General features: G+C 41.0%; 1 protein-coding gene across 1 annotated transcript in view; it reads right to left on the bottom strand.

Moving 5' to 3' along the window:
* The window catches only part of ESRP1 (epithelial splicing regulatory protein 1), a 205,518-nt gene that overhangs the window by 99,706 nt on the left and 79,383 nt on the right, over positions 1 to 26,429 (bottom strand). Inside the window, 5 exon segments of the mRNA XM_030216735.1 lie at positions 1,811 to 1,877; positions 1,969 to 2,092; positions 8,463 to 8,573; positions 9,813 to 9,867; positions 22,262 to 22,360. Of these exon segments, the coding sequence (XP_030072595.1) occupies positions 1,811 to 1,877; positions 1,969 to 2,092; positions 8,463 to 8,573; positions 9,813 to 9,867; positions 22,262 to 22,360 (456 nt within the window).

Raw genomic sequence — 26,429 nt, 5'->3', positions numbered from 1 at the left:
ATCCCACAAGTGCTTTGGTCTCTCCCTCTCTCACCTTTATACCATATGGTCTCTCAGACATCCCCCTAACCTTTTAAATAGCAGATTTTCACCGGCAGCGAGCAGCAACTAACCCACACTGCTCATGTTGGCCCCACAGCCTTCCCTCTGATGCAACTTCCTGTTTCTGTATAGGTGGGAATACATCAGAAGGAAGGCTGTGGGGCTGGTGTGAGCAGTACGTATCAGTTGCTGCTCGCTGCAGGCGAAGGTCTGCTATTTACAAGGTATGCAGGAGGGATAGTTGGGAGTTTTCGGCTGGTGGGGCTTAGAGATCCCTGCCAGCCCCATCATAGGTGTGCTGCTACTGGGTGGGCCTAAGCCCAAAAGTGGATGGGCCTGGGCCCACCCTCGGCTACGCCACTGTTCCCACGGCTGCTCCTTGTGAGACTCTGGACAAGTCACTTAACCTTCCATTGCTCCAAGTACAAAATATGTACCTGTATATGGTATGTAAACTGCTTTGATTGTAACCACAGAAAGGCAGTATATCAAGTCCCCTTTCCTCTTATCTTTTTTGATATGTGGTGACCAGAATTGCACACAGCATTTGAGGTGCAGTCACACCATGCAATGATATAAAGGCATTACAACATTCTCAATTTTGTTTCCATTCCTTTCCTAATAATTCCTATATGGTTTCTTAGACAACACTACACACTGAGCAGAGGGTTTCAATGTATCAGCGATGACACCTAGATCCTTTTCCTGGGTGGTGGCTCCTAATATTGAACATTGCATCACATAGCTATAAATTTGGTTCCACTTTACCACATTCATCACTTTGCACTTGCTCAGTCTTGTAAGGTCCTCTTGCAATTTTTCACAATCCTCTTGCAATTTAAGAACTTTGAATAACTTTGCAGGAGCAGCAAATGTAATTACCTCACTAGTTATTCCCATCTAGATTATTTATAAACATGTTAAAAAGCGGCGATCCCAGCACAGAACCCTGGGGAACCCCACTATCTACCGTTCACCATTGAGAATACTGACCATTTAACCCTACTCTGTTTTCTATTTTTTTAACCAGTTTTTTGTCCACAATAGGACATTACCTCACGAAAGACTGATGAGGAAATTAGAAGGTCACAGGATAGGAGGTACTTTGTCAAATGCCTTTTGAAAATCCAGATACACAATATCGACCGGCTCACCTTTATCCACGTTTATTCACCCCTTCACGTCAAAGAAATACAGCAGATTGGTGAGGTAAGATTTCACTTGAGTAAATCCATATTGGCTTTGTCTCATTAATCCATGCCAATTACACATGTAAATGTTTAGAAAACTAGCATATATATGTGTAAACGCTGAACACATACCTAAGCACTATTCTCTAAAGAGGAGCCATCTTACACAGCATGTATAGTTAGGTATATGGATAGGAAGAATCTGTGGGAAGCACTCAAACTTAGGCATGTAAATCTCCAGCAGTATATACTCAAGTTATGCTAATATTCTATTAGGGTCAAGGCAGTGCCTACTTGGAAGAGAACAGGCTTCTTAAATGTAGGCTCACCATTACAGAATTACCCCCCATAGCGGCCAGTTCCAGGATATAGGCATGATGGTTTCTGAACACTGCCATGGTCCATAGCCCTGGTTAAGAACTGCCACAACTGAGCATAAAGGGTTCATGGCTCTGTAGCCCAGTGGACATTGGTTCTGATTGAACAGGAAGCTAAAAGCAGCAATATAACTAAATTTGTAAAAAAAAATGCGATCTGCTGAAAAGACAAAGAGGAGCTGTCAGGCAAAAAGAAATTACCTCCTGCGATTTTGAGAAAATCACCACCAGTAGCTTTGTAGACCTACAAAAGAATGAAATTATTATACTTGCCAACAGCTTAGAAACAGCAAAAGCTGTTTATTTATGCGCGAGGTCCTCAGCTGTCTGCCTGCCTGTGATGACTCACCTCTATGTACCCGATTACCCATGTGGTGCTTGTGCCTCTGCAGTGCCAGATGCCTGTGCTCTTCACTTACAAACCGAACTAAGGCTTCCCCGTTCCTCCTGCCTTGGGCATTGAGGCAGAGCGCTGCTCCTCCCCTTCATATCAAAGAGGCAAAGTAAATATATAGATTAGAGAGAGAAGCGAACAGAGGCACAATCATACACACAGCTGGTTTGGTAGGTATATATGCTTTATTTTTAATAAAACTTCTGATATGGGAAAAAAAATTTTAAACATCATATGAATGATTATATGTTACATACCATGTCTTTATGTACTCTTTTGTACTGAAGAAACAAACAAAACAGGAGACAACCCGCTGAAGTATCCAAGCAGACAGTACAACAGCAACAATAATTCAAGGACGGATGAGACAGCAAAAGTTCACTCAAATGTAGCTTTAATGGAAAGCGGAGGAGTGGCCTAGTGGTTAGGGTGGTGGACTTTGGTCCTGGGGAACTGAGTTTGATTCCCACCTCAGGCACAGGCAAGCTCCTTGTGACTCTGGGCAAGTCACTTAACCCTCCATTGCCCCATGTAAGCTGCATTGAGCCTGCCATGAGTGGGAAAGCGCGGGGTACAAATGTAACAAAAAAAAAAAAAAAAAAAACCTGGCCAAGTTTCAGACTGGTTTCTCCTGTGAAGAAGAAATGCAGAGAGGCTGTCCTTGCAGTATATATTGGCTACTTATGCATTTACCAGTGAATATATTTGGAAGCCAGTGTGACCCCCTGAAGGTGGTTATCTGAAACCTGGCCAGATTAAAGTTACATTTGAGTGAACTTTTGCTGTCTCATCCTTCCTTGGATCGCTGCTGCCGTTTGTACTGTCTGCCTGAAGAAATGCACAAAATGTTTGGTTTTTGTTGTTTTATCTGCACTGAAATTTCCATCTTGGTTTGGATGTGTGGTGGGTGGGGGAGGGTGGCACAATAACGGATTCCATAAATGCTTTTTTTTAATATATATAAAGAAAAACTAAGAATGGAGTGAGCCACCCAGGGCCATGACCCAACCAGCGTTTTCCCTCATACATCAACAACTAGGGAGCTTTGAAGGCAGGAGCAGAGATTGGTTTGCCCCTCCCCTAAAACTAGAAAGGTGTTCTGTTCACCCCTGCTTAAAAAGGCTGGTTTATATGAGGTCCAGTGCCATTCTTCATTTAGCAAACTGGAACCCCAATAACCATAGGCGGTTGGTGGCCCAACTGTTTGGGGAGGCTAAAGGGGGCGGGGTTAGGGGTGGGGCCAGGGGTAGAGCTTAAATCCATAATTTTCTGATAACACAGAAAAAAATAATTAAGTCACAATTAATACCTTTTATTAAATGTAGATATTAGATATGTATCATATGTCAAAGAATAAAGTGGTTGCTCAAAGCATATTCTAAGCACAATCGCTCAACTGCAAAACACTATGCACAACTTTGTGCAAAAACACACTCAGAACCTTACTGTACCATAATTACTACACTGGGCAGAACCTAATACACCAATATACCACCCATACGGAAAATGCAGACCGTCAACAATATGAAACAAGGGATCATATCATCACAATTCTCATGTAGAGCCACAAAACACCCTAATTCATGTTTAATGTGGGATAAAATGCCATAAATAAGTAAATAAATATAACTTTTATTGTTGAGCACCTGATTCTCAAAGTGGACATATTCCAAACACTATAATGAAAATAAAATGATCTTTTCTACCTTTGTTGTCTGGTGACTTTTTCTGATCATGCTGGCCCAGTATCCAATTCTGCTGCTATCTGTTCTCAGTGCATGTCAGGAAGTCATCCTCGTTAAATATCTCCCTGGCAACCCAGGACACCTCCAGTCAACCCCCCCCCCCCTCTCCCAGCAGTAAGGTAAACAATTAAACCATAAACCAATTTCTACAACTGGTTATACAAGGCTAGAGGGCTTTCACTGCAACTCCTGCTGTGAGGATGGAGGTAAATCAATAATTATTATTATTTTTTTTTAATTTCTTTATTTATAAATTTTTTTTTACATCTACATCTATAAAAACATAAATGTTACAGAAATTTGGAAATTAAATATTATTAGGTAATACATATTACCGAAAAATCATTAAAGGAAAATATTTTATAACTTTGTCCACAAATCTTTGAGTCAAGATCTAAGAAATTTAACATAGGTAACATAATTTAATATTAAACAGCGGAAGGGTGAAACGTATTACCACAGCCAAATATTAACAGCATTCTCTTGGTTACGGGTTCGCCTCCAGAGGCGAAACACTCCTTTCTTTTGATTCAATAAAATCTAACAACTTCATAGAGTTAAAGAAGAGGTAATTAACCGAATTAAAGGTAATACAACACCTACAAGGAAATTTCAAAATAAAGGTTCCCCCTAACTTTAAAACTCTAGGTTTATAAATCAAAAATTCTTTTCTTTTCTTCTGAGTGGCACGAGCCATATCAGGAAAAACTTGTATCTTATGTCCCAGAAATAAATCATTTATATGTCTAAAATATGATCGCAGAATATTATTGCGATCAGGTTCAAGCACGAATGTTACCAATAATGTTGTTCTTTCAGAGATGAATTCAAGTGAGGTTTCCAGGAACTCAGTTAAATTCAATTCAGCAGGAGGAGCAGCTTGAGATTTATCTTTAGGTAATCCAGGTCTTCCCGTGATGTACTGGGTTCTCGTTATAGGCGGATATGCCTCCTCCGGAATCCCCAGTACATCCTTAAAATATCTTCTAAGCATATCCACTGCATTTATCAGAGGAGATTTCGGGAAATTTAAAAATCTCAAATTGTTCCTTCGACCACAGTTTTCAAGATATTCAAGCTTTCTGTCCTGGATATCTCTTTCCTTAATTAAGGCTTCTGTGAGATTATGCAACTTCTGAATTTCTCCTTGATTTGTTAAAATCTTAGCATTCTGTGCTTGAATTTGCTCAGAAAATATCTGGTTAGATTTTTTTTAATCAGTTATTTCATTATTGACTGAAGTATTCATTTGAATCAGAGTGCTATTCACTCCCTGGATAGCGTCCCATAACATACTCATAGTAACTACCGCTGGTTTTTTTATTCCTCCGGTACTCCACGGTCCGATCTCCTGGGCAGTTGAGGCTGATTCACAAACGGCATCCTGCGACGCTGTTTCTCTGCCTGGTGGTAGAAGTCCTCATGGGTCCCCTTCAGACGCTGGGGGTCCAGGAATTTCCGTGGCCTCCAAGCGATATGACCCCATGAGTAACACAATCATCTCCGGGTCGCGGAGGTGCGGTATGAGAGGGAGGACTCAACGTAACTCCCTCTATGCTGCACTCGGTCCTCTGAAGGGCGGGTCATTCGAGGTGGATGTACGCTCACCAGGAACCAAAACTCTGAAACTATCCAAAGTCGTTCTGGCGTGAGGCAGGAGTTAACTGCGGGACCATGGAGGTAGGGACCGCTGCTTTTCCCCTTTCTCTTTCCCATCGCCTAGGTCGGAGAAAGTTGCCCTTCGGCAAGGCGTTTTGAGACAAGTTCGAGAGCTTCAAGTCCCGACTTCGCTCTTGTCCGCCATCTTGACTCCCGTCGTAAATCAATAATTTAAACCCCTCAGAGCACAGCAGGGGAGGCTTAGCCTCTCCAAGCCTCTTATACCAGGCGCCTATGCCCAGTACGTTGTGACTTAGAGAACACAAAGAGGCTGCAGTAAAGAAATTCCTCTCAACACAAAGTTGTATAGTAAAGTTCCCCAGGGAAGGATTTTGAGTAGTGACTGGATTACAGTCTGAATTATTTGCAGAAAAGGTCAGAAAATGACCAGTGTGCTATGGGGGAACCACACTGGGAGTGGAAGCGAGTGACATTTCAAACCTAATGTCTCAGGGTCAGTTCACCATGTCTAACATTTAATACATGAATATATGGATTTTAGGGTCCTTTTTTTTCCTGTGTGTGTTAAAGATATAATTTTAAGTACTAATATAGGGTAAACTCAGATAAAGTTCTCAACCTACCAGGATTTCAATTTCATATAAGAACAATATGGCCATAATGTTTTACAAGTATAAGTGCCTCTTAGCTGGTCTGTAGCTAAGAAACAACTGTTTGAGGAATAACTGAAGACCTGTATCCTAACTGTGGACATATGGTGGTTTTGTGGTTTTGCCACCCTCTCTGCCAACTGATTGGCATTTAGGAATAAGGCACAGCAGCTCTACTATAGCCCAGAATAGCTGAGAAGCTGCAGAGCAGGGGCTGGTTGGGTAGCTATAGAAGGAGGTGTGGGAGAGACGCTAATGAACACAAACACCTGCAGGCTACAGAGGATTATTATTTTTTTGTCTAGAAGAAAGACACCGACAAGTATCTGCCAGCACTTAAAGGAAAATGAAGGAGCTCCTAGTCTCTCTGTGAAACTTAATGAACAAGGGAACCTTCCAGAGAAAAGGGAAAACCTAAACAGAAATGTAACTAATTTGAGATGGTTGTGGGGTAAATGCAGAAAACACACTATTGGGGGCATACAGTGACAGTATATTCTATAAAGACACCTGGGCATCCAGACATGGTGTAGTCAGGAGGTTTTTTTTTGTTTGTTTGTTTTTTTTATAACATGCAGCACATCTCCTGTGCCCCTCCCCTTCACCTTAAAATCACCTCCACTCCAGTCTTCTCCAGGCCAGCGGCACTCATAGGCTGCCTTGGCCTGTACTGGGACTCTCTCTCTCTCTAAACCGTCCCACTACCTTCCAATGAAACTTCCTGTTTTGTGAAGGGTGGGGCAGTTCAGAGAGAAGTCCTGGTACAGGCCACAGGCAGCGTATGAGTGCCACTGCCCAGGTGGAGTGGAAATGATTTTAAGGTACTGGTGGTGGTGGGGGGCAGGTCTGACAGGGGGTACACGTATGCAACACACGTACCCTTGTATAGCTACACCACTGCACCCAGATTCCATTACAGAATCGTAGATTAACCTGGAATTGGCACTTCTTACATTTAAATAATACTCCACACAGATCAATTCTACTGCAATAATGGTGATAATCTCAAAAAACCACACTCGCAGTGAAAGTGTCTATACTGGATAGGGGGGGAAAAGTCTCAACGAACTGTGGCAAAAACTCAATGGATGATTGCCCACAGTAAAAAGTCCTCAGAGACTAAAAAAAACCCTCTTTTTTATTTTTAGTCTCTTTTATATATGCGTCTTGAAAAGCAAGTCTTTATGACATCTATGTTCCTCCAAATCTTATAGCGTCAAAAAAAGATAAATTTAACTAGACTAATCTTTACAATGTCAACTCAGCTTGCGTGTAATTCACGTTGCGGTCCCGAATTAACACACAAGCTGGAGTCGGCACTGTAAAGATTAGTCTAGTTAAATTTTATCTTTATCTTTACAATGTCGACTCCAGCTTGTGTGTTAATTCACGTGCGGTCCATTGAGGTTTTGCCACAGTTCGTCGAGACTTTTTCCCCCTATCCAGTATAGACACTGTTTCACTGAGAGTGTGGTTTTTTGTGACTTCTTACATTTAGACACCCCCAGTTATACCAGGCATAGACAGTGAGAGTGCAGGTGCCCAATATGGCAAGGACACATAATGTACAGTATCCTGTAAGCTGTACATGTAAGTGGCAGCTTCGCCCATTGCCCCTCCCCATTTTACGGGCTGTGTCACTTACGCACACCCTTACAGAAAATATTTAGGTGTTTTGTGGCCAAATACGCATTTGAGTACATACCTGTGAAAGTGACAGTATTCTGTACACTCACACACTCAGGGGTGAATTCTATAAATGGTGCCTAAAACAAAAACCCCTGCTTAAGTGGTATTCTATAAGCCGGGTCTAAAGTTCAACATGGTTTATAGAACACCACTTAAGCAGAGAGATCACGTGTAAATTTAAGCACTGCCATTTGCGCCAACGAAAATGTGGTGCAAATGCCTACACCTAAATTTATGCACAGGGCAAGTATGCACTTAACTGAAAACCACATTCCCTATCTGCCCCAAAATGCTCATGGACCTGTGCCTAAATTTTAGGTGCGGATCCCGCGTGTTTAAGTCCCAATTAAAACTAATTAGTGCCAATAACTGCTTGTTAAAAAGCCAATTATTGGTACTAATTGGCTTGTTAATCTATTAAATTGCACGCACAAATCAGGAATGTGCCTAAATTTGCACATGCAATTTTTGGTGACCTTTATAGAATCAGGGGGTCAATAAGCGTGTAAATGGGAGTCATTATAAAATTGCCCTTTATACCCCTGGCAGCCATGCTCTGTTCCCATCACAGCTAAACGGTGTGTTCCCTACCTAGGTTCAACCCGACTGCCCACTTAAGGTGAGTCTCTACCATGCTGTGTATATAGACAATCCTATTACACCAGATGTCAATATTTACACTAACAGTAAAACGTGTCTTTCCATTAGTTTTTTTTCTTAAATTATTATTTTCAGTGGTGCATCTGAAAACTAACTTTGCAATATTTAGGCCTTTGAAGAATCTAGCTATGTCCTGATCAGAAGACTGCCAGGGTAATCCTCTTGCACGGATTATTGTGTTATCATCAATGATCTCCATCTTGCTGCTGTAGATTAAAAAAATAAAAAAAAAGCAGCATTAAGATTTCAAAATGAAATGTGTTCATCCACTATCACAACCATATAATAGCCATCTAGAAAAGGGAAAAAAAAAAAAAAAAAAGAGGGGGGTGAGAGACAAGGTTTTGATACTAACTGAACTGCTCCACATACCCGATGTGTGTGCTTACTTGTTCGGTGGGGTTCGACAATTACTACACTTTTTGCAAGTGCACATTAGGCTGCTGCAACTAGGAGTACACACCCATAGGCCAATCCCTGCCCAGAAACCCAAGCTCGGAGAACAGGTTCCAACTCCCTCCCATTGCCTGTAACCCTTAAGTCATAACCAGTTATGACCATGGGAATAATGCTTGGCTATATCCTGATTGCAAGAGCATTGCTTCCACAGAGCCAAGAAATGAGCTCTAAAGTAGTCAACAGTACTTCTTGGAAACTGGTTTTGGAAAGCAGACATACAACAAACCAACTAGAGCAGTGGATATTGGTGTTAATAGCACAAGTGTTGCCGTACTGGAACAGGCCGAAGGGCCATCAAGCCCAGTATCCTGTTTCCAACAGTGGCCAATCCAAGTCATAAGTACCTGGCAAGATCCCAGAACAGTAAAACAGATTTTATGCTGCTTATCCTTGAAATAAATAGTAGATTTGACAAGTCCATCTTAATAGCTTATGGACTTTTCTTGTAGAAAATTATCCAAAACATTTTAAAACCCTGCTAACTGCCTTTACCACATTCTCCAGAAAACAAATTCCCAGAGTTTAATTACATGTTGAGTAAAGAAGTATTTTCTCTGGTTTATTTTAAATTTACTGCTTAGTAGCTTCATTGTGTGCCCCCTAGTCCTAGCATTTTTGTGAAGAGTAAACAAGTGATTCACCTCTACCCATTCTACTCCACTCAGTATCATAGTCCTATCATATCTCCCCTCAGCCGTGTCTTCTCAAAGCTGAAGAGCCTTAGTTGACCCTATGAATGCAACCAAAATGATTTGTGTGACCCCCTCCTCCCTCGGAGGTGCAGAATGATGATGCGCCTATGGAGAGCCCACCTAGGTCATGACCCCACACCCAGATTTTAACACCCCATTTGGGGTCCTGTCCCACAATTTGGGATGCTCTGAACTAGAGAGAATGATCATTCCCAACACATTAACCTCCTAAACACTCTGCAATTCCTATTGGCCCAACTTGGGGGGAAATAGAATAGTTCCATGATCACTTACCAGGTACCACTCTCAAATTTGTAATTTACCCTTTCTGGCTCTGAAAACCTGTGATCTACAAAACAAAACAATAAAAAAACAAAAAAAACACACACTACTTTATACTACTTACAGCGCAGTACATTCAAGCAAGAAATACAAGCAGATTTACACATGGGTGCTTTATAGGTTCTGGCAACCTACAGAAGGTGTATCATGTTGTACACTACAAGTACACCTTTCCTCACATAATGGCTTAATGGTTTGTGCATCAGGCTTTGATCCTGGCATCCTGGGTTCAATTCCAACTGCAGCTCCTTGTGAACCTGGGCAAGTCAGTTAACCCTCCATTGCCTCAGGTACCAAAAAAAAAAATGAGATGAGAAAGTACCTGCTTATAATGCACAATTATCCTGTATCTTGAACTTGATGGTTAAGTGGATTAAAAATGCCAGAATTAGATTAAATGAAAAACATTGAAAAACAAAATGGGAGAGAAAATTAGCAAGGCTGAATTTTGTTCTGTGGCCCAGCCAAAAGAGTGAATGCAACTTGTTCCACTAGCATTTCACCAAACAGCCCACAACTGCAAAACTACACAGGCGTTATCTCAAGTACAGCTTTTCTGCAAATTTTTAGAGAAATCACAGGCGCATTAAACAAATCCACATAGATTGCACCTGCTATTTGTGCAGGTACTAGGGCAAAATAACATGCATATATATGAAAGTCAGATGCATGCTGTTTCTCTCTCAGAAACTGAACACATCCATGGGAATGCCTTTTTTTTTTTTTTTTTTTAACCAGCTAGAAGGAAGTCATATATGAAATCCAGTTCTTTTATCCACATTCAAGGGACTAAACTTTCAGTCAAGCCATTTATAAATTACTCAGTAAATGGAAACTGGGTTGGACCAGTAGCTTACAGAGTCAAAAAAATGTGAAATCATTTGAAAAGCTAGGCACCCACATTTACATTGTATTCTTCTGCAGTGGATATATGAGGAGCCCCTAACCCAATGGCTCCAAGTTACTGTGCATGGAGCATTTGTCAGTGGAATCAAAGAGCATAAAAAACAAAAGATTCTTTCACCTCGGGTCCCCATATACCAACACTCCAGCCCCTCGAGTTCGCTCGGCAATTCTGAGTACCTTAACCCTGTAATTGCTGTCTGTATATAGTGTTTGTCCTAGCAGAAATATATTTGTATCTTTGACTTGGCCACATGGGAGTGGGTTGTTTTGGACGGGGGTGGTTAACGCTTTGTGTTCTGTCTATCCTATATGTTTATGCGACAAGTTTCAATTTCAATAAATATATATTTCCCATAAAAAGCTAGGCACCCATATTTAAATATTTGTAAATATATAGAATAGCAATGGTTATACGGGTAAATGTACAGGTATCCGAAAAAGTGCTAGCAGGGCACCTAAGCACTATTCTGTAATGGTGCTGTAACTTCCAGGGCATAAAGGCAAAAGGGGTACACATGTGGGTGGAGCCTCCAATTACACCCCCCCCCCCACCTTACAGAATACTATAAAATTTACAAACATTCCTGCTACATTTAAACACTCACAATTATAGCAGGTCTATGTCAGGGAAATGGGACAGGATTTGATGTACCATATTTCTGTGGTTACAATCAAAAGTGGTTTACATATTATATACAGGTAATTACTTTTTTCTGGGGCTATGGAGGCTTAAGTGACTTGCCAAGAGCCACAAGCAGCTGCAGTAGGAATTGAATCCGGTTCGCCTGGCTCTCAGGCCACAGCACTAACCATTAGGCTGGTGTTAACTTGGTGTGTGTTAGCTGTGGCAATACTACACCTGCATATTAGTGTAATCCAGTAATAGAATAGGCTCCTTCCACGTCTCAGGATGCCTAAATAGAGGCGCCAGGTTATAGAATAGCCCCCTTAACATATTTTACTCAAATAGTGTCTATAATATACAGTTATAGAAACTCATGGACCTACATGTAGAAACACCTAATATATCCTTAAAATAAAAATATACACCGCACAAATTAAAATATGTGCCATAAAATGTGAAGTGCTTTTTATTTATTTATTGGGATTTATTAACTGCCTTTATGAAGAGGTTCACCCAAGGCAGTGTATAGCAGGTACAGTTTAACAAAGCCTTAACATTTTGTTAACAGCATAATAGTAAAATGACCAAGAATAAACAAATACAGTAATGAGGTAACTTGAAAACAGTAAATAGAAACCTTTACCAGCACTTGAATTCAAAGTGATATAATACAATGTTAGCATAATACTGATACACCTAATAAGCAAGCATTAGAACATTCAACTAACAGATATTATGCTAAAGATTTTCTACAATACAGCAGATATATGATGGGAACAAGATGCGTGGTACAGAGTCAGTTGGGATAATTTGATGGTTAGCTAAACTCAAGGCAAGTTCTTTCTATAGGTAAGCAAGAGATAAGGAACTGATCTAAGTTACCGTATGTGTAGCAAGCTAGTCCAGGTGCTGAATGAGTGTATAGTCAGTCACCCTATGTATTAAAGGCTTGGGAGAAAAGCCAGGCTTTCATCTACTTCCCACAGAGGTAGTCTCAAGCTACATGTAGCCCCTCAGACTACATTCCAGTGGGGGCTACTCCTGAAGGCTCGCTGGCATCACATCGTACAATTTCTTTTGATGAGGGTACAGATAGTGATGATCCTTGAGAGGACCTTAGAGGTCCTTAAATGTGTGTAAAGAGCTAGCTTATTCTTCAAGTACTCTGGCCCATTTTGTCTGACTACCATGAAAATTAAACATTTTTAAATTTAGCCAGTGTAGCTGGAGCCGATACAAATTTTTTGGTTTGGCCAGTGTACAGGGCATTACAGCAGTCTAGTCACGATGTTATAATGGCATGTACCACTGTGGTCAGACTCGTCTTTTCAATATATGGAGAGAGATTTTGTAGCTGCCGTAGGTGATGAGATGATTTTTGAAGGTTATTTGAATTTGTGGGATTAGAGTGAGTGATGAGTCTAGCAGTATCCCAAGATACCTGACCTGTGATTTTAGGGGGCAATTCATACTTCCCAAAAGGTATTTTGAAGTTGGGTACTTGTTCAATTGTGTTTGGTACCCATACATTCACTGGCTCTGGCACTCTGCTGAACAGTGAATTGTGATCTTCAATAGAAAGCTCAGCATCCCAGTCTCAACTCTTTCAACAATAAAAGATTAAGAGGTTTTTCTATGTCCACGGGAAAACAACAGATGATTAATCCACACGCAACCTTCCACTGGAGAAATGGCGCGCTTAAAAAGAAGAATAAATTAGGACACCAACCCACCCACACTTTTTTTTTTTTTTTACATAAACAGTGTAAGAACTTACAGAATTATTGGTTTGTCTGAAGGTCCCTATAGCAGTGGTTCATTCTCATACAAAAGGTGGCCGTTTGATCTGTGGTGGGTGTAATACATGTGATTTTTTTTTTGTTCACAATAAATATAGGGAACCTCAGAGGACAGCTTATGTCTAACTCAAAAATAATCCTCTTCCAATGAGTACTACTGAATTTATGTGTTTTTCTCACTTTATCAATTTTTCTAAAAATAGGGAGGAAAAGTCTTAACAGACCCAATCAGTTATAGGAGTACTTACTATCATCAGACTAAAAATCCTCCCAAAATTTGATTTAAACAAACTTTCTACTTAGGCTCATGAGGCCGTGGACTTCAGGAGGAGTCTGTGCATCCTCATGAGCTAAGTAGAAAATTTGTTTGGACTTTTTTTTTTTTTAAATCAAATTTTGGGAGTTTTTTTAGGCTCTGATAACAGTAAGTATCCCTATAATTGATTGGCTCCGTTACCATGAAAGAGTCTATTGAGGCTTTTCCTCCCTATTTTTAGAAAAATTGATAAAAAGTTAGAAAAGCAAATTCAGTAGTACTCATTGGAAGAGGATTATTTTTGAGATTTTTTTTTTGTTCATCCTGATATATATATATATATATACACACACACACATATATATATACATACATATACTAGTGGAAAAGGCCCGTTTTGAAAACAAATGAAACGGGCGCTAGCATGTAGTTTGTTTTTCTGTTATTTTTGTCTCTTGATATTAAAGAGGAAGGAAGTGAATGAAATGAATGAGTGCAGATGAGTAGAAGCAGAGGAAAGCAGTATGTTCGTTCGGTGGATGCTTTATTCTGAATTGCGGACACAGAAAGCAGCAAGAAGCAGAGGGTGAATTGCGGACACAGAAAAAAATGTCCCAGCATAGCAGAGGGGGAAATTTGGACACAGAAAGCAGGAAGAAGCAGAGGGGGAATTGTGGTCACAGAAAAGAGCAAGAAGTCGGTAATACGTTGTTGTAATTTTTGAAAAGTAAGTCCGTGTAGATGAGTAGAAGCAGAGGAAAGCAGTATTTTCGTTCGGTGGACGCTTTATTGTGGGCACTAATGTCCCGGCATAGCAGAGGGGGAATTGCGGACACAGAAAACAGGAAGAAGTTGGTAATATGTTTTTGAAAAGTAAGTCCGTGTTACCTTTGTTGGAAGAAAGTAAAGGAAAGCAATGTTGTTTTTCCAGCGTTGTTCGGCTCGTGCTACCCAGAGAAGGAGTGACCCCTTTGGCGTCTAATGCTCCTCCTTTCTTGTGTAGCAGTTGGCTGTGATAGGTCCATCATCTGTCCTTACATTCCGTTGCTTGGCAACGATGGAGGCGCACGCAATGAGTGAGCCGTTCGCGTGTAAGGCACCCCCCTTCTTCTTTTTGAGTTGTTTGATAGGTGCATGAGGCGTGATTGCATTCCGTTGCGTGGCAACGGTGCAGTCGTAGAAAATGACTCCTCCCGACTGACGCCTTCGCCTCAGACGCTCCTCCCTTGTTCTATTCCTATTGGTGTGACGCTCATCCGTGTGTGTTGCAGCTGTGACGCTCGTCCAGGTCATGGCGGCGCACAGATGTACTGTGCTTAAAAGTGGTTACAGAGCTTCGAACATACGAACTATTGAAGCCTCAGAGTGTGGTTCAGAACGTTCAGGGTGCTTTTTATGTCCAGTTGGGGCGTGGCGTAGGTTGCAGATGGGGCGTGGCTCAGGGCGGTGGTGAGTAGTCCAAATAGCCTTCCCTACCAGGAGGACTACAGCAGTTCAGGGCTTCACTGCCACAGTTGGAGGGAGCTTCAGAACGTTCAAGGTGGGATTTATTTATATAGATATATATACACACACACATACATATATGCTCCTACCACATGTAATCTACTGTAAACTATTTAATCTTAGGCCTATGTTTTATGGATGTAAGCAAGTAAAACTTCACGGCCAGTCAACACACAAATTATACAACAGAGGAAGTAAGAACCTACTATTGGTTATGGGAGTGCATTTAAAAGTAGATTGAGGATTGGTTTTACTCTAAACATACCGTGTGGAATTTGTGTTTTTAGATTTTACAGAAAATCAAGAAAGTTGTAAAATCAAGACACTGCTACTGAAAGGTGGATTTTAAATTTGATTGGTATAGCCCTTATGATTTAAACCAAATGACTGACTGGAAAGTGCTCCTTTAAGTCTGACATTATGCTGTGACTGGATATTTAAGTTTTAATTGGGGGGGGGGGGGGGGGGGTTCAGGTATATATAAAATGAGTATATGACGAGTCAGATGCTCATTGATTCAAGAGGGCAGTGTATGTTTTGTGAGACTTTGGCAAGTCCTTCAAGTATTTTGTATTAATCTTTTATTAGATGAAAAAGTCTGAACTGTATGTTTTGATTTCTTTATAGAATATGACTTATGGGCATATGAGAATTCCCTGAAGAAAATCTTGCTGGGTAAAACATGATCCCTGTCTCAGATGGGGTTGAATAGAATGATAGGATGAAATATCCCCTATATTTGTTCAGGGCACCATCTCTCCATTGGATTTTTATGGCTATAAAAGGCTGTGTGTTGCTTTTAAGTATCATCAGATATTTTATCTTCCTGGGTCCACAAGGGAGTAAGGAATTTTTAATCTATTTGATCTTCTTTGAAAAATGTTTAACTTAGATGTTGAACTTTTCTCTTCAAGATCAGTATTCAGTCCTCAGCACACTTTTACTGCAAGTGAATTTATATACATGAAATCCCTTGGGACCTGGGCCAGCATGCTGCCATTAGGCAAACTAGATGGCTGCTTAGAGGACCACACTTTGTGAGCCAGCAGAAAGTGTCCCCAAGACTGACTTGTAGTGGCAATAAAAGAAAAAGCAGCACTATGCAGGGCATCTGAATCCTAGCACACTGCACTCAAAGTTTAACTAGGTTTTGACCCCCAACCCACTGCTGTGTGAACAGGAAGTCTGCTTTGGAGGATGACAGGACATAGCTGGACATTCAACATGTCCATGGGTTTGAAGGCACAACTGAAAGGAAGTCAGCGTGGTATGGCTCCGGCAGTGACAAATCTGACAGCATCAGCAGGCGAAGCAGTAAGGGCATGGGCAGGAGGAAAGATGCTGGATGGGGAGAGGGCACAAAAAAGATTCACCAAATGCACCTATTTTCACTCTGGCCCTCCATTGTGGGACATATGGGGGGGGGGGGGGTTGATGTTCAGCCGGTGGACTCAGCATTTTGCTGACCACTGCCGGTGTTATACCTGGAAATTTGATGATGGATCATCTCCAGGCTTCAGCACTGAATTTCTGGTTTTTCAGATCTGGTGAAACCAGAGCCGGTTAAGTGCAACATTCAGCACTTAACCACCTATTGCAAATTGCATGAAGATGAAAACTAACTTTTATGCAGTTACCATGTCTGGTTAAGACCTAACAACATAAGAATAGCAATACTAGGTCAGACCAATGGTCCATCTAGCCCAGTAACCTCCTTCCAACAAAGGCCAATTCAGGTCAAGTACCTAACAAAATACCAAATAGTAGCATGACTCGTGCTACTGATCCCAGGGACAAAGCAGTGGCATTCCCCATGTGTTTCAATAGCAGACTATGGACCTTTTCTTCAGGAACTTGTCCAAACCTTTTTTAAATCCAGACACACTAATCACTGATACCACATCCTCTGGCAAAGACTTCCAGAGCTAAAGTATTTGAGTGAAAAAAAAAAAATTTCCTCCTGTTCATTTTAATAGTAGTACCATGTATTTCGAGTGTCCCCTGGTCTTTGCACTTTTTAAAAGACTAAAAAACTGATTTAGGTTTACCCATTTTACACCACTCAGTATTTTGTAGACCTCTGTCATATCTCAACCCCCTCCCCCCCCCCACCAGCCGTCACTTTTCCAAGCTGAGGAGTCCTAACTTCTTAAGCCTTTCCTCATACAAGAGGAGTTCCATCCCCTTAATCATTTTGGTAGCTCTTCTTTGAACCTTTTCTAATTCTGCTATATGTAGGAAATGGCAACCATAACTGCACACAATACTCAAGGTGTGGCCATACCAACAAGCAATACAAGGGCATTACAATATTCTGTGTCTTATTTTCTATCCCTTTCCAAATAACACCTAGCATTCCATTTGCTTTTCTGGCTGCCGCCACACAAGATTTAAGCATATTGTCAACACTGACACCTAGATCTTTTTCTTGGGTGCTGCCTCCTAGGGTGGAACCTAGCATCATAACTTTGATTTGGATTATTCTTTCCAATGTGCATCACTTTGCACTTGTCCACATTAAATCTCATCTGCCATTTGGACACGCAGTCTTCCAACTTACTAAGGTCTTCCTGCAATATTTCACAATCTGCATGCATTTTCACAACTTTTAATAGTTGTATCATCTGCAAATTTAATCACTTCACTTGTTGTTCCCATTTACAGATCATTAATACGTTAAATAGCATCGGTCCCAGTACAGATTCCTGCGGCACTTCACTATTTACCCTCCTCCACTGAGAAAATTGGCCATTTAACCATACCCTTTGTTTTCTATCCATCATTCAATTCCTAATCCACAACAAAACATTGCCTCCTATCCCATGGGTTTTTAATATTCTCAAGAGTGTCTCATGAGGAACTTTTATTTATTTAAATTTTGCTCACACCTTTTTCAGTAGTAGCTCAAGGTGAGTTACATTCAGATACACTGGATATTTCTCTGTCCCAGGAGGGCTCCCAATCTAAGTTTGTACCTGAGGTGACTTGCCCAAGATCACAAGGAGCATCAGTGGGATTTGAACCGGCCACCGCTGGACTGCAAGACCGGTGCTCTAACCACTAGGCCACTCCTCCAAAGCTTTCTGAAAATTTAAATATACTACATCAACCAGTTCACCTTTATCACTTTTATTCACGCCTTCTAAGAAATTAAACAACTAGTGAGGCAAGGCTTCCTTTGGTTGAATCCATGGCGACTCTACCCCATTAAACCATGTTTCCCTGTGTGTTCAGTGATTTTATTCTTTATAATAGTTTCCACTATTTTGCCTAGCACCGACATCAGGCTAACCAGTCTAATTTCCCTATCACCTCTAGATCCTTTAAAAAAAAAAAAAAAGGATAGGCATTACGTTGTCCACCTTGCAATCTTCAGGTACTACGGACAATTTTAACAGGTTACAGATCACAAATAGCAGATCTGCAGTTTCATATTTGAGTTCTTTCAGTACCCTGGGGTATATACCATCCTGTCCAGGTGATTTACTACTATTTAATTTATCGATTTGCCTCATTACATCTTCCAAGTTCAATGAGATTTCTTGCAGTTTCTCTCCATTGTCACCCTTGAAAACCATTTCTGGTACAAGTAGATCTCTTACATCATCTTCAGTAAAGACCAAGGCAAAATAATTCATTCAGCTTCTCTGCTATGGAACTGGTTATTGGACAGAACACAGAGGGTAGGGCTAAATGGTCATTTCTCTCAGTGGAGGAGGGTGAACAGTGGAGTACCACAGGTACGGGGACCAGTGCTATTTAACATATTTATAAATTATATGAAAATCGGAATGAGTGAGGTGATTAAATTTGCAGATGACACAAAACTATTCAAGGTTGTGAAAACGCATACGGACTGTGAAATATTGCAGGAAGACCTTAGGAAATTGGAAGACTGGGCATCCAAATGGCAGATGAAATTTAATGTGAACAAATGCAAGGTGATGCACATTGGAAAGAATAACCCTAATCATAGTTACCCGATACTAGCGTCCACTTTGGGGGTCAGCAACCAAGAAAAAAAGATCTAGTTGTAATTGTAGATAAGATGACATCTTCTGCTCAGTGTGTGGTGGCGGCCAAAAAAAAGCACAACAGGATGCTAGGAATTAGGAAAGGGTTGGTGAACAAGACCGAAAAATACTATAATGTCTCTGTATTCTTGCATGGTGCAACCACACCTTGAGTATTGCGTTCAGTTCTGGTCACTGTATCAAAAAAGACATAGCAGAATTAGAAAAGGTTCAAAGAACGGCCAAAATTATAAAGGGGATGGAACTCCTCTCGTATGAGGAAAGGCTAAAGAGATTATCTCTTCAGCTTGGAAAAGAGACGGATGAGGGTGTAGAACGAGTAGAAGTAAATCAAGTGGTGTAGAATGAGTAGAAGTAAATCAAATTTTTACTCGTTCCAAAAGTACAAAGACTAGGGGACACTCAAGGAAGTTACACTGAAATAGTTACACATAGGAGGAAATATTTTTTCACTCAACGAATAGTTATGTTCTGGAACTCTTTGCTGTATGATGTGGTAACAGCAGTTAGTGTATCTGTGTTTAAAAAAGGTTTGGATAAGTTCCTGGAGGAAAAGTCCATAGTCTGCTATTGAGACAGACATGGGGAAGCAACTGCTTGCCCTGGGAGTTGTCGCATGGAATGTTGCCACCATTTGGGTTTCTGTCAGGTACTTGTGACCTGGATTAGCCAATGTTGGAAACAGGATACTAAGCTAGATGGACCATTGGTCTGATCCAGTATGGCTACTCTTATGTTCTGTCAAAGCATTTCACTTCATCCTTTAACCATGCTAGCCGTCATTTGCTCTTGTTTCCACCTTTATTACTAAATGGAATATATCTGATCTAGGCTTCCAAAATGGTATTTATAAACAACGTCCATGCCTGATTAAAGTTCTAACCTTTGCATCTGAGCCTTTCAGCTTTTTTTTTTAAACCATTTTCCTCATTAAATCATAGTTACCCTTTTGAAAATTAAATGCTGCTACAGTAGATTTCCTTAGTGACTTCACTCCAGTTAAGTTAAATTTGATGTTATGATCACTGTTTCCCAGTGGACCCAACACCGTTACCTCTTATACTAAGTGCTGCATTCCTTTTAAGGGCTAAATCTAAAAAAACTCCCCCTCTGGTCAGTTTCTGGACTAGATTCTCAGGAAACAGTCATTTATTACCTGTAGGAGTTTCACCTCCTTAGCACTCCCTGATGCAGTATTTAACCAGCCAGTACTGGGGTAACTGAAATCATCCTTTTATACTGCTGCCAAATTTGCTAGCTTTTCTAATTTCTGTTTTAAAATATCTTCATCTGTCTGATTATTCTAGCCTGGATAGTATAGCCTGACTGTATATTCTTTCCCTTCACACTTGGAATTTCTAGCCATAAGGACTCCACATTGCTGTATGTTTCATGCAGATTTTTTATTTTATTTTGACTTAATTCCCTCTAATATGTAGTGCAATCCTCCCACCTCCAATTTGATCCACCCTATCATTGCAATATAATTTATATGCTGGTAACACACTTTCCTATTCATTGTCCTCCTTCCATCAGGTTTCTGAGATACATATTATACCTACCTCTTCATTTAGTGCTATATACTCTTAACTCTCCCATCTTTTTTTTTTTAGGCTCCTAGCATCTGTATACAGACATTTTGGTGTTTTTTTTTTTTTTATCTTGCATCTACAAGCTGCTAAGTAGTTGACAGGGATAATGTCCAACCTTTGCTCTAAACACTCCTGGCTTTCTTCCACCTTTGTTGAAAACTCTCTTTTGGGATTCCCTAAATGTCCTGTTATATCATCCTTTAAGGATACCTCAATCCAAACCATGTGCTCCTGAGCAACTGTTGGCTCCTTCCTCCCTTGTTCTCATTTAAAAGCTGCTGCTCTCTCCTTTTAAAAAAAGTTAGTGCCAGCAGTCTGGTTCCATCCTGGTTAAGGTAGAATCCTTTCTTCTGAATAGGCTCCCCCTGCCCCAGAATATTGCCCAGTTCCTAACAAATCTAAATCCCTCCTCCCTGTATCAATGTCTCATCTACACATTGAGACTTTAGAGCTCCGCCTGCCTCTCGAGTCTTGCGAGTATCTGGAACAGGAAGCACTTCTGAAAATGCTACCCTAGAGATTCTGGATTTTAGCTTTCTACCCAAGAGCCTAAATTTGGCTTCCAGAACCTCCCTCCAACATTTTGCTATGTCATTGACACCCACATGTACGACGACAGCCGGCTCCTCCCCAACATGGTCTAAAACCTTATCTAGGCGATGTGTGAGGTCTGCCACCTTCACACCATGAAGGCAAGTAACCAAGTGATCCTCACGCCCACCAGCCACCCAGCTATCTATGTGCCCACTGATTGAATCCTAACCCTTCCCTCCTGGACAGGGAATATTGACACTCTCCCTGGAACACCCCCAAAATAGCCAGTGTTGAGTTGGGTATTAACCATTTTCAGTGGCACTAACCAGTTAAGTGCTGCTGAATATGACTGGTTAGCCAGCCAGGAGCCGGTTCTGGCCAGTTAAATCTCTTTGAATATCAACCCTATAGTTTGGAGGTTTGTGTATTTTTTGTTTCTTATTTGTAAGGGTTTATTTGGTGATTTCTAGTGTATTCTCAAGTTTTGATAAAATCATGGATACTATTTTGAAGAAGTCAAATGCTTTATGGTTGAAACATTTTGGCCATTAAACATTTTGATGGTTATATGCTATATAATTATTCAAGCGACCTGGGTTCACTTCCCAGTCCAAGGACTCTGCGCCTTGAATGAGACTAGGGATGGAAATAGGGATGTTACAGATGCAGCATGCACAGAATCTGGGTGAAAAACTTCAAACACTGCTCAATGACAACACTTAACCTAGACCTAAAGTCTGGACTCTTAAGCAGGTTGCAGATAAGCCAGCAGCTCGTAGTATGAGTTAATGGCCATCACTATGACAATGAGCCAAGTTGCAAAAAAAAAGACATAACAGGGGACAAAAATGATTTCGGGTGAATGAAGATTGACACCATAACCTAAAATCAAGGTCAGAGCAGGGAGATACCACCAGACCCCAACCCACCAACAAAACCCCTCAAAAATATTGTTTGTGTGCTATGGACCTCTGTTCTCGAAGATCTAAGGATTTGTTGATATGTGGATGGTGTTGATATATATGACTGAGCCTACTGGGAATCCAGTCAACTCTTCATCGTTGGACTGTGCAGAGTGCACTGAAAAGAGGTGCAATACATCACTCAAGAATACAGAGAAGGAAATAAAGTGCATCATTGAACACTTACTGTAGGGTTCCGAAATCAGGGTTAGAACAACATTTCCCATATCTTCAACTTCAGAAATTCCAAATCGATACAATGAACCATCTTTTGCAAGACCTAAATCTGTACATCTTGGTTAAGAAAAGGGGTTAAAAACTGAGCAGATAACATTTTTATGAATATCAAAAAGGTTCAGCTTGGTACAGGTGATGCATATTCTAGAGGAACCTTGAGGGGAAGAGCAGCCTACTGGACCATGAACAGGAAAACAAGGGTTCATATTCTACTTATCGTCACTAATGCTCTTTGAAGACCTTCATACAAGTCACTTTACCCACCGATCCAGACTTAGGAACTGATTCACTAAGCTGTGCAAGTCAATAAGATGGAAAATATATGTAAAAAGTGAATAGCCTTCCTAGAATAAATTGGGATATGTGACAATTGACATTCTTCTTGGAGGAGAAATATTTACTATATCCAGGGTGCTGAGCGACAGGGAGACACCACTGGGAGCCCCCAAGCTGGGTCTGCTACCAGAGGAAAGGTGTGCATGAATCACAAGATAACATCCATCCCTCACTCCCTTCCAAGCTGATACCCTGCTGTCAGTGTGAAATAGGTACTCACCCCAAAATAGCCTACAGCCTTTTCTGCCTTCCCACTGTTGCTATTAATCCTTTCAGGTTACCAGTTCCACCTTCAAAGAAATAGCTGACACCAACTTTGGGTGGTGGGGAACAGATGCCAATATTCCTGTTCAAGGCAGCACCTCCACAAGAGCCACATCTGACTGTACCCAAAAGTAACTTGCATTGAACACAAATTCAGAAAGACAATTCAATCCAAAATTTGGAAAAGAGGACAAAGATGATGTGATAGATAGATAGATAGATAGATAGATAGATAGATAGATAGATAGATAGATAGATAGATAGATAGATAGATAGATAGATAGATAGATAGATAGATAGATAGATAGATAGATAGATAGATAGATAGATAGATAGATATAATCTGAAAAAATGTACATACCTATATTTTCACATATATACAGACCAGAAAAAGGCAAGTGTGGTGGTCAAATTTGGAAAAGAATGGGATTAATAGAACTAGTCATCCAAACAGCAGGTGTTGCTACTGGGAAAACCAGTGCTCACCAGGCCCAGTCAATCAGTGATATTATCCAGATACTGCCACAAAGTATCATGTCCGACTGCCTCATAACTGTCCAGGTAGTGCTGGGGTGGCAAGTTACCCCAGTACTATATTCAATGCCACTACCTGGATAGCTGTCCTAACTTGTCCAATGAGTATCTGGATTCTGGCATTGAATAATCAACAGCACCTTGATAACTTCAACGGCTGCTCAATACGTGGATTTTCACTACCAGTATCCGGATACAGCCCAGCACCGAATATCTGGGTATAAAAAAGTAAAAACTGTGGTGGCCAACATTTTTTAAAATGCTGACCAAAGGTTAAAATGTTACTCCCCCCCCCCCCCCAACATGACCACCAAGTGTGGAAACACACACTTGCTCATTGTTCACCGTTACACCACAAGCTCCATTTCTTTCTAAAACAGAGGGTTTTCGGCACAGGAGCGATTCAAACATGCTGCCTTCGGTCTCTTCGGCACTCTTCTTCTGCCGCCGCAGTCCACCCAGGCGGAAACAGGAAGTTGCGTGTGCTTCACAGGTGGGGCGGACCGCATAGCAGAGGAAGAGTGCCGAGGAGGCTGAAGGCAGCAGGTTTGAATCGCTCCCATGCCAGAAACCCCTTGTTTAAAAAAAAAAAACATTAAGTTAGACCAGGTGAGGGAGACGCAACGGAACATCTGCTAACAGGTGCAGGTAATAGCACTTTATAGCCCTGGGGGAGGGCAGGAGAATGGGGGAGGGAGAAAAGAAAAAGGAGACAATGGAACAGGGTGGGAGCGCCAGCTGAATGGTGCGGGGCACCAGAGTCCCTAGCACCGGCCCTGGTGAATGCCAAAGTAACTATGAAGAAATCCTCTGTGATCCATGCCATCTGTGAACAACATACAGACATCTTTGGAATAAATTAAATCTGGCTAGATAAAACCCAGGGTTTACCACAGTCTAACTATGCCCAACAGGTTTGGACATCTAACATCAACCAAGGGCAGGAAGACGGGGTGGCAAGATAGCAGTCCTGAGTCAGGACACAATCAAACTTTGCAGAATCCCCCATTTAAATGAATCAGAATCCCTTTTAATCTGGCTAGAAAAGGAGAACTATCTGGCTGCTCATGGCGAGCCTGCAAAAAGGTGGGATAATGTGGGGTACAAATGCAATAAATAAATAAATATCAACAACTTTGTAACATTATCTGTGCTAGAATTCCTTGATCTGATTACTGAAGTGACCTTGAGATCCCCTAGCTTGGTGATCATGGGATATCAATTTACTCCAAACCCCTGATGCTACCATAGCTGTCTTTCTAAACACAACAGCATTCAAATTCACACAGATGATCAGTTCTCCAACCCATAAAAAGTATCACATACTAGACTTGGTATTCTACAAGGAGGTTAACATGTCCGAATACCAAGATAGAGGTGGTATTTTAATACTACCATCATGGACAAAACACTTTTTTGTTTCAATGTCTTTATTGAAAGGTTCACGTACAAAATATAGTGTAAAAGGGGGGGGGGGGGGGGGGGGGGGGGGAAACAGCTTCAACCCTATCTTGGGCTAAATATTTTCACAGATAATCAGATAAAAATACATAAGGGACTCAATTTGAACAGTACAATACAAACCTAAATGCTTCCAGCAATCCTTTATTCTCAGGGAGAAACTGCTTATTTCCAGCATCGCTTCCTGATACTTCCTATACAAACAAACCATATTCTACCAATCATATATAAAGTATATGCGTGTTTCCCAACAAGTACAAAACACAATGCTGCTGTTAGAAGTCAAACAAACTTGCACCCTCATCAGAAAGCCACACATCTAAAGCTAAGGAATTCCATATTACTACCTTAGGGGAGAGGGATGTTTGGATCTTCATTACTACAATTATGTACCATATTTGTGCCCAGAAACTCAAACTCAAGAAAACTGGGCCATGATAAAGCATATGCAACAAGGTACCTATATTCATCCTACATCAATGAGCCTGTTTTATCAGGCATCTGTTTCACCATACATAGACTGTTACAGAAGCACTAAGGGTGGTACAGGCCATTTTCCCCCCAATATAAATTTCTATTGACTCAGGACTGAACCCTGCAAATCCTCATACCCCTAATCACACTGTCACCAAAGGGCATCACACAATGTAACACCCACCAAGAAGTCTACTCCAGAGTACCTCCCACTACTCTCTAGAACACATCCCCCTGAAAGCCTTCACTCAATATAAGACTATCTCCATTTAATGAAGTAGGTAAAAGCTTAGCTCTTCTCCCAAGCCTTTAATGGAAGGAGCCACTAACTAGCTAGTCACACTCACATAAGGACAACCCTAAATAAACATAGTACAGGAGGAGTTGCTTATCCACTTGAACCCCAAGATCATATTCATACACCTTCTGACTTCACATGCAACTTTAAATTAGTGGACTATCGTTTGGCCAGGATGTTTCACTCGGGATCAGCTCTGTGCTGGCACCAATGTGGATTAGAGGAGGATGTGTTTGTCCATATGCACAAATGTTTTGGACTATGGTTTTGCAGTTTATCTTTAGTGTAACTGCAGTTCAATATCCTATGAAGATGGACCACTGCCTTCTGCACCTTCAGGCCTTGGGGAGTTTAAAAAAAAAAAAAAAATCTATTCACTGTTTTGCCATGCAGGTGTTCGTGGCAAGTAAGCTGGTCCCAGCGTAGGCGTGGAAAAGCTCTACACTCCCTGGTCTTCAAGCTGTTCTACACGTTGGACTACATTCATTTGATGTCTAAATTAACAGCCATGCGCACAAGTCAACAGTTGGCCTATCAAGATTTGGGACTTACATGTTCAATGGACTTCGCATCTGACCGCCTCCTAATTTACTTATGTTTCACAGTACAGAGTTTTTCTTTGGGGGAGGTGGGGAGGAAGATACAAATTGTTCAGGCATTTGTTCTGGGATCTTTTTATGGCAAGATGACTTTTGTTATCCAGATGTTTGAGGTGCTTGTTTTTGCTGGTTTTTTTTTTTTTTTCAATAAA

The sequence above is a fragment of the Microcaecilia unicolor genome, chromosome 1 (assembly GCF_901765095.1).
Source record: "Microcaecilia unicolor chromosome 1, aMicUni1.1, whole genome shotgun sequence".
Taxonomy (NCBI): Eukaryota; Metazoa; Chordata; class Amphibia; order Gymnophiona; family Siphonopidae; genus Microcaecilia; species Microcaecilia unicolor.
Note: the sequence above shows the minus strand (reverse complement) of the source record. Positions and strands in the feature narration are given on the sequence as shown.